The sequence below is a fragment of the Magnolia sinica genome, chromosome 1 (assembly GCF_029962835.1).
Source record: "Magnolia sinica isolate HGM2019 chromosome 1, MsV1, whole genome shotgun sequence".
In the NCBI taxonomy this organism is placed as follows: Eukaryota; Viridiplantae; Streptophyta; class Magnoliopsida; order Magnoliales; family Magnoliaceae; genus Magnolia; species Magnolia sinica.
In genome coordinates, this window is record NC_080573.1 from 98,748,853 (window position 1) to 98,766,110 (window position 17,258).

A 17,258-nucleotide genomic window follows, 5' to 3' on the forward strand; every position below is an offset into this window, starting at 1 on the left:
ATATGATCTTTCCAAACTGACGAAAGCACCGCCAAAAGGGACAAGCACCAATGAATGAGCTTCTTTTTTCCCCTCATCCCCAGTTCCATGCTTGAAAGTAAGTATCAACAACTACTGGAGAAATCCACAGCAGTTCCAAAGAGAGTAGCTTGCTCTAGATGGCCCAGATGTATTCAAAATGGATATAATGAATTCCATGTCCTTTAGGCACATTTAGCACCTATTCGTGATCATCATATTGCTGTTGCGAAGGTGGTCAATAGTAGGATTTTATCCTTTGCCACTAACCGGGTAACACCGCCAATCTTTGGAGAGTTAGAAAATGCCATGAAAAGGTAAATTCACTATGTCGCTGATGCAATACTGCATTTAATAATATGGTACAAGAGCGCATTGAAAACTTCCCCATTGCTTCAAATTTCCAGCACCAGGAATCAATCTTGAAGGAATCAGGGGTGAGGAGACAAATGCAAGCTAGTAAACTCATCGTTTTCCATATCCAGGAGATTCCTGTGAAATTGAAGGGACCATGTAGTGAAGTTCCCCTTACAGGGAAACACTGTGAGATGAATCCCCCCTTATCAGATGGTACTCTGACTAGAATCCATAGACTTACTGAAGTAGAATATTGTCACACCACAGAATTTCCCAGAATCTAATAAATGGTCCATCTCCCAACACATACATAATCCCTGGAGGAAACTCATCAATTTTCTCCATTATTGCCTTCCATATTCATGACACCATATAGCTGACCCCAATAAGTTGGGATAAGTCTTAGATGATGATGATCATTCATGAGGCCCTATATTGAGAGGAATCAGGGAAACACCCTAAAAAAATCTATTCTTGCTAACAGTAATTCCTTTCCAAAGGGTTCTATACATTTCTCCAAAGCCATTTTCCAACAATTGCTCGGATCATAAATCAGATCTTTGGAGGGAAAGAACCAGTCCTGCAACTGAATTCCTTGGCCAATATTTGGATCCTTCCTCATTCATGCAAACACCCTGCATTTTGCTCTTCTTAATTGTCTGGACAGACAGTATAGAACATATCACTATTCTTGTCATGTTATCAATCCGTTCTTTGTCTTTGTCCCATTACAAAAGAGGAGTGTGTTGTCTGCATATTGTAGGCGGGCAACATGGAAACTCTCTACTCACCCTAAAGCCAGCAACCAGGCTAGCCTCAGAAGCTTTTACAAATTTTCTGCATAAAGCCTCCATGATCATGAGAAACAGATGGGAGATGGGGTGTGCGGCTAGGGTGGAACAGATAGACCCTTTCTTTGTCGGTTGCCCTTGGCAGTGTACCCAGGGTGGAAGGATGTCCATTGACTATTTTTGCAGATGATCATCCTCTACTTTGTTATGTTCCTAAAAAGGAGCAGAACTGATGGACCATTCTTCAACCCTTGCACGTGGCAGTGTGTATTTGTTCTTAAACTTGTTTGAAGTTGCTTGGCTGATGCCAGAATCCATAGAACCTCTCTTTGGTGCATGGGAATTTGGATTTTGAAGGTCAGACTGGTGTATCCTATGGAATCTCATCCTTCAGGCAGTTGGACGAGTGCTGGAAAGGTGGCTAACACAACAAAAGTTTTAATGGGTGGGCTGTTGATTGCTCCTAAAAAAGTTTGGGCTGTACGGAAATATGTTTTGTTACATGAGAAGATCTTGAAGGGTATCTGTGCCTTTTGCAGCATGTGTGTGCGTGTTTTGGGGAGAGGGGGGTGTTGATGCTATTTGTGGAGAGCCTTCTCAGGTTTTGGTTGGTTTGTGTGATTCTAGTGAGGCTGGAGACGAGAGTTCTGTGGTTAGGTCCTAAAGAACTCCACATTGTCGGTGTTATTGTTGATGCAAGGTGATTTCTCCAATGCCCGGCAGTGCATTGGTTCTTTCAAGGAATATTCCTCGCAGCTTGGCTGATTGGATGTAAGCAGTGTTTAGTATTGACGAAATCGGCCAATATATCACACGATATATCTTGTATCCCACCTGTACGATACAAAATGCACAAGTAGTGGGATATATCCCACATGTTCGATTTTTTGATCTTTCTTATCTGTAAATCATGTTAAATTAGTGTCAAATTGTTACAAATCTATGATTTTTCATGTTTTGCAAAACATGAAAAATCATGGATTGAGAGCTTCAATTTCGAGATTTGGAGGAGATGGGCGGAGTTGCGGAAAATTGAAAAAAATAAAAAATTTCCAATTTCTCACAAATCGCTTGCAATCTTTGTGTCCAAACATTAAATCAAACATGTATGTTACCTGATATAGTGACTCTTCTTTTGCTTTTGAATGTATTGCTTGTGTTTCCACATGTCTTCTTATATTTATAAATTATACGAATAGACTTTGAATATACTTGCATCAATTCAGTTAGACAACTCAGAGATTAGGACCCCATATAAAGAAAACCTATTATGTGCACTTGTGTTTTGTAATGTTTTGATTTATAAGTGTGTTTCGATGTCTTTTTTAACAATCACTGAAGTTTCATTGAAAAATTCGACTAATTTTCCAATGTTTCCCCATGTTTCCAACAACAACGATACTTTATGCGATACAACCAATATATCGCATGTGATAACCGATACATATCTGTATCCCAAGGGTGTGATACGTAACGCGGTGCCGATATTTCGAACACTAGATGTAAGATATATGAGATGTCTACATGAATCATCCAGTCTCCTATATTACTAGAGAGGGGAGCTCTGAGGCAGATCTTTTAGCACGCAATGGAGTCCTCAGATTGCCTATAATTTGTGGGATATGTTTTCCTTTGTTGTAAACTTGGTTGCCCTTATGGTTAATATAGTTTGTTTTCATCAACAAAAAAGTTGCCTCCAATGCTTGATAGTTAATACATTCAACAGATTTAATTTGGAAGAACTAACTCGAAAGCCTGTATCCTGGTTGACGCAAGGGTTACCAGAAAAGCTAATTGATATGCAACGGAAATCAGTTGATAAATTATCATGAATCATAATACTGTGTAAATCATTCCGCAAGTGTTTTATTTTATTTTTATTTTAAATTTTATATAGAGATTTTCTACAAGTATTTGTTTGTACTTTATAGCTCGTATTCTCTCAGTTTGCAATCATTTGTTATCTTATCATGCATTTCTTTATTATGAAGGATTCTTTTCCTTTTCATGCAGAGGCATATTTATGGTTACCAAGGAAGGAACATTCAGATTTTTTCAGATGACAGTAGCTTGGCCGTCAATCCATCTTACATACGCTCGTGGTTGGATCTTTTGTCACGGACACCTAGAGTTGCACCCTTTCTGTCAAAGACAGACCCATTTATTGCTGCATTGAAGAAGGTTTTACTATCACATACCTCTAACTTGTTATGTTTACTAGGTGGTTCTCACCACTCTCTGTGTGCACAATCAACTAGTTATAGCATTGACACTTAAAAAGTGTCTCCGTTAAAAGTCTTGTATATGCTAGTTCCAGTAGATAAAAAAATCAGTGTATTTATTCACCTACATAATTGTTCCTACTTGTAAGGAGATGAGAGAACTCCAGACATGCAAGTGATCACTCTTAGGCCAATCATCAATTCATGGAAACTAATGGAAATGGAAAAGGTTTTCCCTTGATTTGACAGTTTGGGATTTTGCATAGTGAAGGAAAGGGAGGACTCCGTAGAGAAATCATTGCACTTTTTCCATAATTTGGGTTCTCTCGCACAAGAAACTAAGGTTGCCAATGTCTCAGATTTCAACTTGCAATCCAAACAAGAAAATGAAATCCATGTTCCATGTTTCTATTGAGGGCCTGTTCTGCTCCTAGCATGCCGGCGGGGCCAGTGGGAAGGGCAGGTCTAGGTGGAGGGTTGGTCTGCTCGTTGTTCTTTGGTCTATTTGGGGGGAAAGGAACGATCTCTACTTCCGAAATAGAAGCAGCTTGATAAGTGGGGTTATCAGCTGGGTTGATTTGTATATCAAGGATTGGGTGCCCTGAGTGGGGTGTGTGTGTGTGTCTATATTGATCTTTTCTTCTTCTTTTAGCTTTTTTTCTCCTGCTGATCATTTGGCTTTTAATAAATTGCATTATCTTTCAAAACAAAATTGATAGTACTCATGGAAATAATCAATGCCTAATAATTATATTTTCTTTTCTCTTCCCTTGTAATACATGTATCCAAGCATGGCCTTAGTGATGAATGCCTGAACCCAACTGTAAGTCTCATTGGAAATCGAAGCAAAATATACATTATGGATTATTATTATTATTATTATTTTTCTATTTTTCAAGTCAGGTATGTTGTTGATACTAGACCCTGGTCCCAATTATTCCTCTGATCTGATTGAATTAGTGGCTAAAGCGAAAATTTGTAACATACCAGGGCATCCCATTAGTAAGTTGGTCCGGGCCAATTCGTCAGATTCTGATATTATCAATCGATTTGGGTGGATATACAGAAATCTTTCTCATTATCACAATGGATCCTTATAAAAAAAACAGACTATATCCTTTCATCCTTTGACATTGCGTTAACTTCAGATCGCCTTTATCCTTACTGTATAGATTTTGTTCTCTTTTTTATATTGTAAGATTGCATTTTCTCAATTATAAGATGCTTGGTAATTTTGAAATGGATTCAACGAGGAGTTGATAGTCATATAGCTACTTTAGCAGAACCATACCATAATCATGCCCATCATATGGTAGTTGGAACTATACTATTTGGGTCCTTACTGGAGCCATGAATCTTATGTTAAATGTAAGATAGACAAGAGACAAGAACAGCTTGCGATGGGTCTTCATCAGGGGTTGGCATTAATCCCTTACCTTTCTGCACTTGTCACTGATGAATCAACCACTAGCTTTCGAGATGAAGTCCCTTGGTGTACGCCATTTGCAGATAACTGGGTGTTGGCAACGAGTCTAGAGAGTAGATTTGCTAAACCGAAGGTTTGGAGGAAGGCTTTCAAGTACAAAGGTCTAAAGAATGTCGAAATCAAGATTATCTGGAATGCAACTTTAATAGGAACAGTTGTAGAGGTGGGATCTAATTAAAATTGATGGCCAATAGATGTCAGAAATAGTAGTTAAATTATGTTTTCTCCATAATCCAAAAGGATGGAGAGATCAATTGAGTGTTTCCAGACCCTTCAAAAAAATTGAGTGTTTCCTGTGGAAGATGTGCCCCCAAAGGGTTGTGTGGTTGGCTCGTACTAATGAAAACTTAGGCAAAAAATTTATATGGCAATTATTTGACCCCCTTTGTGATATGGGCAATTAGGAAGCAACATGAGCAAAGGGCGGGCACTACAAAGATGAAGATGTTGAGATGGATTATGGAAAAGCTAAGAAAGATAAGAGTCAAGAATGAGGGCATCTGAAGCCATTTTAATGTAGCAGCAATGTGCAAGAGATTGAAGGAGATCTGATTAAGAATCGTAGATGATTTTGCAATGAAGAAGATGAGGGATAGAAACCTAGCCAGACTGGGAACTTGTAGGAAACAAAAAGGAGAAGCTATTAGTGCAACAGAGTTCAGATCCCTGGTGGGGTGACACCAATTTTTTAAACAGTGTGTAGCATATGGCATGGTGTCCACCCCTCTTTACAGGGTAGAATAAGCTACATCGTAACATCGTGTGTACTGTAACCTATATGATACTTTTTAATTAAAATAATAGGAAAAATATGGTAAATAGTAAAAATAAATAAATAAATAATGGAAAAAATAAAACAAAGGTGTAGAAACAAGTATTGCTTCATTCTTGAAGTAAATGCATGCTGAAAACAAGATATCTATTTTTATTTATCGAAAAATAACAACACATGGAAATTGACAAATATAAACAATTCTTTTCTGCATCTTTAGTGAAAGAAAGATTAGTCAAGTATTATTAGATGACTAAACATGTAGTAGAAGTTATGCAACCCCCTACGGAGCCCACCTTGTGTAATTATGTATGCCATCCAACTTGCGCATCAAGTGAGCGTAGCTGTGATGATAGGATGCCGCAAAAATTAGGGTATCCAATCACCAAGTGGGCCATAACATAGTGGACAATGGATTCTCATCCTCAACTGTAGCGTGGTGGCCCACATGATGCTTAGATCAACCCTATTGGACTATATGGGTTGGATACTAGATCACAACATAGAAACAATGGACAACCACCATAAAAAGAAATAAGACCTCCAATCATCATGTGGAGGACACCATAGAAAACCGTTCACATCCCACTCAGAGCACCACTATAATATGGTGGCCCACATTATGGATTTGATGAGTTTTATGCCATGCCATATGAACACAACAGTAGGCTCCACACAAGAAACAGTTGTAGAACAAGCTTACTCTAGAATGTTGCATAAGAACTGACCTCCCGAAAAGGTTTATATTTTTTTAAAAAAGGAACATCCAAAAAATACCGTAAATCAATCAAAATGAAATAAAACTCATTAATTGAGATTAACAGTAAGAAACCTAACTTTTTTTAAAAGCTTTAAATCAATAAAAAATCTAAATCTTGAGCTCCATTTTTGTACGCATGTGAAATGGGGGAAATCTCAAACTTCTCATTTAATTGGGCTCCAATTGCCATGAAAATTTGTTAATAGGATCTTCTCATTGGGCCAATTAGTCCCTTGTAATTCATCTTTAATGGATGTCTAAACTGAGAGAATCAAATTACCAAATTTTGGGAGGTGGTGCCGTCTTGCAATGGAATGTTAGTGCTTTCAAAATCCTTTCTCAAATAGCTTTTGTTTCATAAAAGCTAGATTCCGGTGTCAATTTTACACCATTACAATGGTTGTACCTCTACCCCTGTACAAATGTACACTTGGCATGCCTGTATTTTATTGCCACATGTGATTATAGGTGCGATTCCAGAGATATGCTCCATCCACAATTTGACCTAAAGTTTGGATGGTCTAGATAGTGTAGTTTAGTGCCACGTGTGAGGAGGATGAGTCACCACCATCTATAAACAGGCACTGAACTAGCATAACTAAAAACACACAAACTGACTCAAGATTCTATAGCTTAAAAATGAAAATGACACAGCGTATGCGACTTATGCTACACGCTATGCATCGTATAGCGTACAATACACATCAAGTAGCATATTCTACACGGTACTCATGCTATTAACATGCGGTATGTAGCACTATAGCTACACTAGGAACACTATTCAAGATGCTGGGTGACACTCAATGCAAATTGGACTGCATAATTGCTATTGGAAGATCATGCGATATCCTAGTAGTGTGGAATACAAGTACTCTGTCAAAGGTAGATGTCAATCATGTCTATTCTTTCTCATATTGTTAGGGCATGTGCTAGTTCTTTGGACTGTGTATGGGTGGGATCATCTTAGCAGAAGACCTGATTTTGGGAGAGTTGGACGGCAACTCTAACACTAGAATGTTATTTGGTCCATTGGTGGCAATCCTAATGTCATCTGGTTCACCAGTGAGAAGAGTGGGGGTTCTTGAGTTATGAAGAGTATGTGTGATTTTGTTGAATTTGTCGATAGATGGGCGTTGATTGACCTGCTCCAAGGTGCAGCATTCACATGGTCAAACAGCAATGGAAATTTCCACAATGAGCAGGCTGGATAAATTTCTATTAGTGCTAGTTGAGAAGAATCTTTTCCTGAGGCAATCCAAAAACTGCGGCAAAATGTAGCTTAGTTCTGATCACAAATCAATCTGTTTATCTTCGGCATTAGATTTCTAGGGGCCTAGACCATTCCACTTTGAAAATATGTGGTTAGAACATTTGACACTTTTAAAATATGTTTGAGAAGGGTGTCATTGTTTTCAGTGGAAGGTAGAGCCAGGTAGTAGATTTTCCTGAATGCTGAAATTACTTAGAGAGAAATTGAAAGTCTTGAACATGGAAACTTTTGGAGACATCATAGCTACAAAAGAGCAGTTATAGGACATAAATTCCATAGACATATTAGAAGAAATAGTGAGCTTTCTAGTGCCAACTGTAGCAACAGTTTCTTGGAAGATATTCTAAGATGGGAAGAGATTAAAGTGGAAATCTTGAGTGAAATGGATAGAAGGAAGGTGACAAGAACTCAGCTTATTTTCCACAGCATTGCTGATGCAAGTAGATGGATAAGCTGCATCTCTCTTACTTGTGATGGTAATAACTCTCAAACAAAAGATTACATTTGCTGCTGTTCCATAAACCATTTCGAAAATATCTTTGCAGAAGAGTTTCCCATCCAACCAACCTTGGGGCATTTGCATTTTGCCTCTCTAACTTCTAAAGATGCTGTTTGGTTGGGAGAAAGTTTTAGTTTGGAAGGAATGAAGCGAGCTATTTTTTATGCCAAAGAGGATGTTTCACCAGGGCCAGTCGGGTTTTCAGTGGTTTTAGCCAAGCAAAGAGGCTGTTGTCATGAGTTCAGACTTTCCCGTATCATGAGCTCTTGACATGGTTTGCGGTTTACACCCTCTTCCATGCACTCTGTTGTTTCTTATATGCCAGCAGAAATCACAAGGATATGGATAAAAGGTTCGAAAATACTATCCCTATTGAAAGATAAGTATGCCATTTTAAATGATCTTGGTGTCTTGAAATCGGATTCCAAACACATCTCTGACTGAGCACCTTCCACGCATGTTCTTCTGTTTTGTCACACTAAGACGAGAAACTTTCACCCTTTTTGTTTTTTGGGTGCACACATGTTTAATAGAATCTTATGCAATTAGAAATGAGTTTCTCTAATGGAAAACTGCTGCCCAAGAAGCATTGGTGTAGAGCTAGATAAAGATGCGAACTTTCCATCTGAAGCAAGCATAACATGGAAAAAAAAGAGAGGTAAGCATTCCATGGTGATATATGGAACTGTTTAGGAGCTTGCTGCTGTTGCAGTCAGTATTGATTTTCTAGAAGACAGGGATCATGCTGGACTATCTGGATGTTTTGTTCAAGGGGGTTCCACATACAATCCATGGGTGTTGGGGGTTCAGCTTTGTTGGTTGTTTCATTGAAGCTGGCTCAAAGACAGTTTGGGAATATGTAAGGAATTTTTGCAAGTTACTCTAGTGGTTGGGTTTCTGACCGATCTGTTGGGTGTTTTTTTTTTTTTTTCCCTATAGGAGGGATGAATGGGCTTTTTCTGCATGAACACTTGTTGACATCCTCAGGGGAGCTTTGGCATGCTTCCTGTGTTTCAGAATATGGTCGTATTGGAAGATGGCCACTACCTCAACTTCAACTAGGAATGAGTACTTTTGGAGTTCAAGCAGTGTCCCAATTCTACCATGCTTCGGGAGGATGGGTTTCATATACGCATATGGCTGCTGCTCCTGTTTTAAATTGGAAATGCATGGGATTATCAAAGGTTGGTTGAATGGTTCTCCGGAGTGTCATCTAGTGAGGTCTTACCTAATCCATGCAGTTAGAATTGACATGTATCCAAGTGAAAGGCCTGAATAATTTGTTCAGATCATGATACATGCAGAGTGGTGATCTTGTGTGTTAGGTTGAAGTGGTTTTTGCCTGTGAATCAAAGGTTCATATCTAGGGTTTGCTTCTGTCAAGTTGTTTTTCTGCTATGCGTTAAATGATTGGCATTCTAAAACTTGATGTTCCAAATAGTCTGAACATCTGTCTCATTGAGGAAGACTCTGCTTACGTGTTGGCAGTGGTAGAGTGGAAATGCTCAGATATGAAAGCCTTGGCAAAATATTAAGGGTGCAACTGCTCTATTATGAATGCCTAGCAGCAAGTCTGTCTATCCTTGTATTGGTCATGAAAGAGAAGCAAATGATTGGGTGAGGTTGCACTCTATTTGGCAATATATCAATCAGTGATAAATGCCATTAAGCTGCACTCTTCATGGACATTTCATTGAGTGCAGGCCCTCCCATATACATGGTGAACTGTGCTGCATTTTGGTCTGATGATCTAGCTTGCCATCATGTGGGTGGGCCACAGCCCAAAAATTGTGGCGATTGGATTTTCCTAACAATCTGATCATTTAGTTCAGACTGTTAGTTGTTTATCACTCAACTGCTTGTGCCTATTCATAGCCCGCTGGTCTGATGAATGCCAGAAGTTCAATCATCACTGTATATATGGTCCCGAGCAAAGGTTCTTGACTTGGCCCTTATAACATGGTACTATGGACCATGTTTCTTTGTATCACTGTACGCATGTTCCTTGTGTAGTGTGGAGATGTTTTGACTTACAACTCCATGAAATGTGTGCATCATAATATCATTCCTTGTGCATCAGAAAGGAAGTTATGTCGAACTTCTTCAGTGTCATATGATCACAACAAGGATCCCATGTACATATAGGTTGATTATTCTTGTTTCTTGCCTATTTGTTATTTCTGGTACCTCATAGTGGATGGGTGTGGTGGGGGACTCATATTTGAACTTTCCAAGGGATTTGCAGCCACATATGCCATGTGGTTCGCCTGGGCAAGATCCAAGCCACTCATCAAGCAGACCCACTGTTTGTTGCACTGGCCCAAGAATCACCAGTCCTCTCATATAGTGGGCGGCACATGGCATTGAATGTGAGGCATTGTTCTATTTCTTTTACTGTCCATTTCTTCTTTGTATGTGTGGCCTACTTGATGAGCAGACTGACCTAATTTTTCGGTCCATGGCATCTTCTGAAAAATGCCCCACCTGGTAAGATCATCAATCAATGCCCAGGTGTTTCATGTTCGGAGCAGTGAGTTGGGGGAGTTCTTTGACAAGTTCAAATGCATGGCACTAAGATGTGGAAAGAAAAAAGTGAGATGTGGAGAGAAGTGATTAAAAAAAGGCAAGGAGAAGCTGATAGGGGGTGATGCTGTTGAACATGAGGGATGGCAAATGGTATCTAGAGGGAAGCCGACATTTTGGGAAAACAGAAGAATTGGAAAGAAATTGCTGTCTGATCACCCAACCCTTTTTGTTCAATCTTTCCTGAAAGGGTGCGCACCTATCAATTTCAAACGGGTTTTTAGAAGTGTTGGGGTAGTTATGGAGGTAGTGATTCCCAAAAACAGGGCCTCAAATACCTTAAGAGGTTTTTCTTTTTTCCGTCTGAGTACGAAGGAGGTGGACAATGCGGTTCACCTGCTGAATGGGGAGAGTTTTGAGGGGATTGAGCTCAAAGTTCAGAAAGCTAGGTATGGTCCAGAAGGAAGAATAGAAAACAGAAATATGGGTTCATCTTCGGGAGGCCTACATCTATGGTGAAGGACTCAATGAAGAAAGGGGAGAAAGGTTATCAATCAGGGGGATCGAGTTCGGAAACAATGTTGCCGGGTGCGGGAAGGAAATCTTACAAGGATGTAGTTTCTCAAAAGATGGAAATATAGCACACAATTACAAAACAAATGAAAAACCCAGAAGAAAAGCGGGTATGGAGGGAATCTTCCATTGAATGATCAGTTGTGAGAATCCACAACAAAGTGCTGGAGGATTCCCTGAAAACTTTCCAGTTTTCTTTCCTTGTGACTGTGAAATCGGGGATTGCTGAATCAATGGTGGTTGAATAGTTTATAGAAAAATGTAAAGTCTCTCTCTAAAAGATACAGTGGTTAAAAACTTACAAGTTGGCATGATGCTGCCATTACTGGGAAGAGAAGAACACGTTGGAGAGGTCTTTATGGCTGCTGTAACTTCTCTGAATGACCTGATTGTAGACATTAAAAAATGGGAGAGTTACTCAGTATTTGGTTGGGAAGAAAATTGGTATTAGATATGGAATATATCGCTCGAGTTTTGGATCAACGATATTTTCAAAGAAATAGGAGCTTGCATCAAGGAGATTACAGAGATTGATAGACAAACGGAGGATAGCGAGGAATTGTGTTTTGTGCAATTAAAGATTAAAAAGAAAAAGCTAATCCCATTTTCAAATCAAGTTACTCTTTAAGGGTTGATGAGGTCAAAGTTAAAACTACATTGATCCAAGAGCAGAGGAATTAACAGCTCATTGAGGAAGAGGATGGGGGAGATTCATTAATGGCGTCTGTTGTCTGCGTCAAAGGACTACCGGTGGTGTGCTCTCGCGAGACACTGAATGGGGTAGAAAAATGGCATTGTAATGCATTGGTTATGAAAAAGGTGATTCAGTTGAATTGGATAAGACGCTGATGCATGGAGCTAAAGAAGCTTTGGTGGCAACATGCGTTGATAGTTTGGAGGGAACCGTACATCATGTTGTTCAAACACTCAATGATAGAGAGATGCATGTAAGTTCAGCGCAGATGTAATTATTAACAATGTAGCAAAGGATATTTTCGATTAAGGGCCGAGCACCAAAGCCGATACTTGGCCACATGACTTGGAATTGCTACATGTGATTTTAAGTAGCAAAGTCACACATGGGGACTAAAAAATAATGATGGCATGTGTGTCGTTTCGATCCCTAAAAACTATTCTTTCTAAGAAGCCCAATAGATTTCCAGAGAGGCCCAAGTCAGGAGAAGTTGGAAAACAAGATGTCACCTCAAAGTTCTCTGCCTATGCTTACATTTCCATCTTGCGAGAAGGTGGGTCGACAATTTATAGGAAGTGCACATCCATGCTTTGAAGGAGAATGCATTCAAACCTCGCCTTTCAGTGCGGGTGAAGCTCTATCTCAAATTGAAGACTGGGAACTGGTGTAGACAGTTTTCGTTAAGTCGGGAATTTGCAAAAGCATTTCAGGTGCTTTTAGTCGCAGAGATGGAGAATGGTTCCCTTCTTCGACAAACGATCACATATGAAGATCCAGGCCTGATCAAAACAGATGTGCTTACAAGGACTCATCACTTGTCTGTTGGGTTGACTATGGAGGCGGGAGACCTAGAGACTCCAGCTATAATGACTGATTTGGCTATTGCTTGACATTCAGAAATTGTGGTTGATGTGGGTAAGAGTCGCACAAATCAGACTGCGATCCTTGTGATTCAAGAGCTAAGCCAGCTTCAAAATGAAAGGGTTTCCATGGTGCCAGTGATGAAAAGAAGTTGGTGACAATGGAGGTGGTTCGGCTAGTGGGGGTAAGTTTTGGAGATAGACCAGCGAATTATGTAGCCTATTTCGATTTTGTAGAGGAAAGGGGGAGGTCGTTAATTCCAAAACAAATTCAATCCAGCCTTACGAAAATGGTGCGTTTGGACAACAATAATTTGCAGGGAGGAATTGGAACAAAGAACAGGATTGGAGGGTGTCTATAGGGTCCATCTAGCTTTGTCAATGAAGATCATGACGTGGAATGTCAGGGGCATGGCCTACATACATAAATGTGGCCTAATTAAGGATATGTGCAAGAGATACAAAATTCAGTTGGCAGCGTTTTAGAAAACTACATTGAAAGAAGTAGATCAAAGGTTGATAAACTCGATATGGTGGGGACATTATAAAGACCAGATAGCTACAGACGCAATGGGATCGACGGGAGGTATCTTAGTGATTTGGAACTCAACAATTTGGAGCAACGAGCACAGTTGGTTAGGAGAATTCTCTGTATCTACTGTTTTGAAAGAGATCGCATCGGGTTTCACTTAGATATTCACAACAGTTTATGGGCCATGCAAACCAAATCTCCGTGGTAAACTATGGGAGGAATTGGATATATGTCTGAGCAGATGGGGCTTACCATGGTGTTTGGGAGGGGACTTCAATGTCGTTAGATTCCTTCATGAGAAGTCAAATGGGGGGCGGACTACAAAAAGCATGAAAGCATTCTCTGATCGGATTTTGAAAATTGAGTGGTGGAAGTTCCAGTGGGAGATTTTAAATTTACATGGTCGAATGGGTGAGCCGAGCCTACCAAGTCTAGCTTAAATAGATTCCTTATTTTTGCAGAATGGGTAGAGAAGTTTCCATTGATTCATCAGAGTAGAATGCCCAGACCTTTCTTTGATCATTGTCTGGTTTTGCTCGAAGTGGATGAAGAGAATTGGGTCCGTGCCCTTTCAGACTTGAGTTAGCTTGGTTAGAGGTGGAAGGTTTCGTGGAGAAGGTAGCATAGTGGTGGACATCCTTTTCAGTTTATGGGGGTGCAGGTTTCTCCCTCTTTTAAAAATTAAAATTGCTAAAAAAGAAAATATGCGATTGGAAAAAGGTGCATCTACAAGGCTGGGAGGAGGAAACATCCAATCTTCTTTAGGAATCGCAAAGGTTGGATTTAAAAAATAAAAAAGAAGATGAGGGAATTGTTAGAGGAGGAGAGAGCATGGCAGGAGGTCTATTGTACGAAATATAATGCTAGATTGTGGGAGGAAGAGATTAAATGGCAACAAAGGTCTAAGGCAACATGGATAAAATGAGATAAAAACACCAAGTTCTTCCATGTTATAGCTAGTGTTAGAGCGCTCACAAACAAGATCAAATCATCGACAGAAGAGGGAGCAAGGATAAAGGGCAAGGCCAATATTTGAAATGCAATTGTGGATTTCTACAAAAAAAAAAAAATCTTTCTCGGAGGGCTCTTTGGAAGCGGCGGGTTCTCTGGAACAGTCTTTCTCGGAGGAAGAAATCAATAAAGTAGTTTCAATATTGGGCGGTGACAAAGCTTCAGGTCCAGATGGTTTTCATTAGTGTTCTTTAAAAAATTTTGGGAGGGTGGTGAGGGGAGATGTGCTACGATTCACGAATCAAGTCCACAAAAAGTGTTTTATTGCGGTAGAATTAGGGGCCACATTTATAGTGTTGGTTCCCATAAAGGAAGGAGCTGAAAGTCTAAAAGACTTTCGTCCCATTAGTTTATTGGGTGTTCCTTACAAGATCTTAGCGAAGGTGGTGGCTTCTAGATTGCGGGCAGTGTTGGGAGATGTCATCTCGATTTCCCAAGGAGCTTTTGTGGACGGTAGGCAAATTATAAATGCTTCCTTGTTGGCGAATGAATGTATTGACTCCTGCAAGAGAAGAGGGGACCAAGGTGTTGTTTGCAAGCTTGATATCGAAAAGGCATGTGATCATGTGGACTTGGCTTTTCTAGATTATATGCTGGATAGGATTGGATGTGGGATCAAATGGCGTGCTTGGATTCAAATGTGCATTAGGTCAGCTAAATTTGATTCTGGTTAATAGTTTGCCGAATGGTTTCTTCTCAGCTTCGAGAGGGTTGCAGCAAGGCAACCCTCTTTCTCTGTACCTATCCATATCGGTTATGGAGGCACTCGGTAAAATGATAGAGAAAGGGGAAGCGATCGACTTGGTTGAAGGATTTGGGGTGGATAGATCAAATTCTCAGTTTTTGCATCTTGAATATGTGAACGATATGCTACATCCTGCAAGGCAAATGCTTCTAAAGTGCAAAACCTTCAGGGGATTATTGCTAGTTTCGAAGCGGTTTCCAGCCTGAAGGTGAACATCACTAAAAGCGAGATTCTTGGAATTGGTCTTTTAAAAGAAGAAATTCTAAATTTTGCAGTGATAATTGGTTGTAGGGAGGAATCTTTTCTAACTACTTTATCTCATAAATTTTTTAGGAGGCCTAGATTTTTTGTAATAAAGTGCGTGTCAGGTTCAAATTTCTTGTTCCAATTCCTGAAGGGTTGGCAATAGTTTCTCTTTGTATGTTCTGTTCTTCTGTCCATTTGGGCTGCGGCCTTTTTAATGAAAATTTTGTATCTCATAAAAAATATATATATGCTGGTTGGTACACTCCTATATCTTTGTATGAAAACTGAAGAAACTGGCTTTTACATGTTCATGACATCTTCTTTCTTTATTCTTTTCCTGAAGTATTCAAGCATATGCATTCTGTCTGACAGGAATTATCAGATCATACCGCAGAGGTGAACATGCAGCATGAGGTGCTTGATGGGATGTTTAGTTTCTATGATTTGACAAAAGCCAAGCTTAACATATATCAGGTACCATCCAATTTTACGGACCCACATTTCTGTATATATATTTTTTGTTTCCTGTTTGTTTGCGGAGAGCTGTTCTCATGTGTAAATCATAATAAGCTTCTATATTTTGAAAAGAATAAAAAAGGGTTCGTTCTTTCTCCTCATACGTTTCTTTACTGCCTCTTTGGATAGGAGAAATGGTTTTGGATTCTGATCAGGGATAATATCTAATGGGCGCCATGTTAACAACTCTCCAGTTATTCTGTGTTTCTACTTTAAGCGGCATAGAAATGAAAACTATTGTCTTTGTGGGAGTACCTTCCACAAAACAACAAGGCAGTTGATAATGCAGTAATCTGCCAAGATGAGTCTCCGACCACAATCCAAATGGATTTCCAAAACAAACAAGCCCATAACATTTGCTTGAGTTACAATGTAGCAGACACGCCTCTCATATCATATTTTTGCAAAACTGATCAAGTGGAGCATATTGTCTATGGAATTGCAGGTTGCAAGTGTAACATTTGACCTGCTTCTACTACTAGTTTTGGGATCCTATTTGATTCTCCTCTTCAGTTTTCTTGTCATCACAACAAGGGTATTCTCCAAATTCAAGTGCCTAGAAGTGATTATTGTGGCTATTCTGCATGTTTTAACAAATATCAACATTTGCCTGCTGTTCCACAGGGTCTTGATGATCTCATCAGTATATTCCGAAGACCTCCGTCTCGTAAGTTAAAGACAGCATAGAGGGTAGCTAGTTCAATGGCAGAAGTGTTGTTGGGGTGTCATCATATTTATCTTGTCGAATGCCCCCTTTGTAGGTTAATATCTAGAATGCCCCTCTGTAGGTTCATATCTCCACTGATACGTTTCATCTGTCCATCAACAAAAATGGATTTTTTCTTCCAAGAATGAAGAGAACTTAGAAATTTTGAATTCCTTTAGCCAGTAAGTATGTGTGGTGTGATGGTCATTGGAAATGGTTTAAAACCATCAGCAGCAGCAGCACAAATGGTTTAAATATGGATGCAAATGTGCAAATCTAATGGTTCTGAGTACAGAGATGTGTGCATCATTGCAGAAAATGTTGGGCCAGATTGGTTTCTAGCAACTAATAGGCGGAGGGAATGTATGCATCATAATGGAAAGTGTGGAGTCGGATTTGGTTTTTAGCTAGTAGGTAGTTCTTTAGATGGATTTGGGTTTGCCCATAGCTCAGCATGTGAAAGCAAACCTTGGCCAAGTGCAACCCAGTCCCATGTTCGGCCTAGATCAAGAGGCTGGAGTCATATCCCAATCTGTAACACCTGTTATCAATGATGCAAGGTCACAAACAGAATCATTCCATCAATGTGAATTTTGCTGATTTGTTGTGCATCTGGCCCCAGATAACCATCCATATCAAGATTTAAAATCCAGGTATCAGGTATTGTATCATTCAGG

The 17,258-nt window shown here is 39.6% G+C and overlaps 1 protein-coding gene across 2 annotated transcripts in view; it reads left to right on the forward strand.

Annotated features, from left to right (window-relative positions):
* The window catches only part of LOC131252116 (uncharacterized), a 75,309-nt gene extending 58,550 nt beyond the window's left edge, over positions 1-16,759 (forward strand). For both annotated transcript variants that reach the window (XM_058253008.1, XM_058253011.1), the window contains exons 11-14: positions 3,180-3,347; positions 15,732-15,833; positions 16,321-16,410; positions 16,500-16,759. In XM_058253008.1, coding sequence (XP_058108991.1) covers positions 3,180-3,347; positions 15,732-15,833; positions 16,321-16,410; positions 16,500-16,562 — 423 coding nt within the window. In that variant the 3' untranslated portion in view covers positions 16,563-16,759. The remainder of the gene's footprint in view (positions 1-3,179; positions 3,348-15,731; positions 15,834-16,320; positions 16,411-16,499) is intronic.
* Positions 16,760-17,258: the final 499 nt, after the last annotated feature.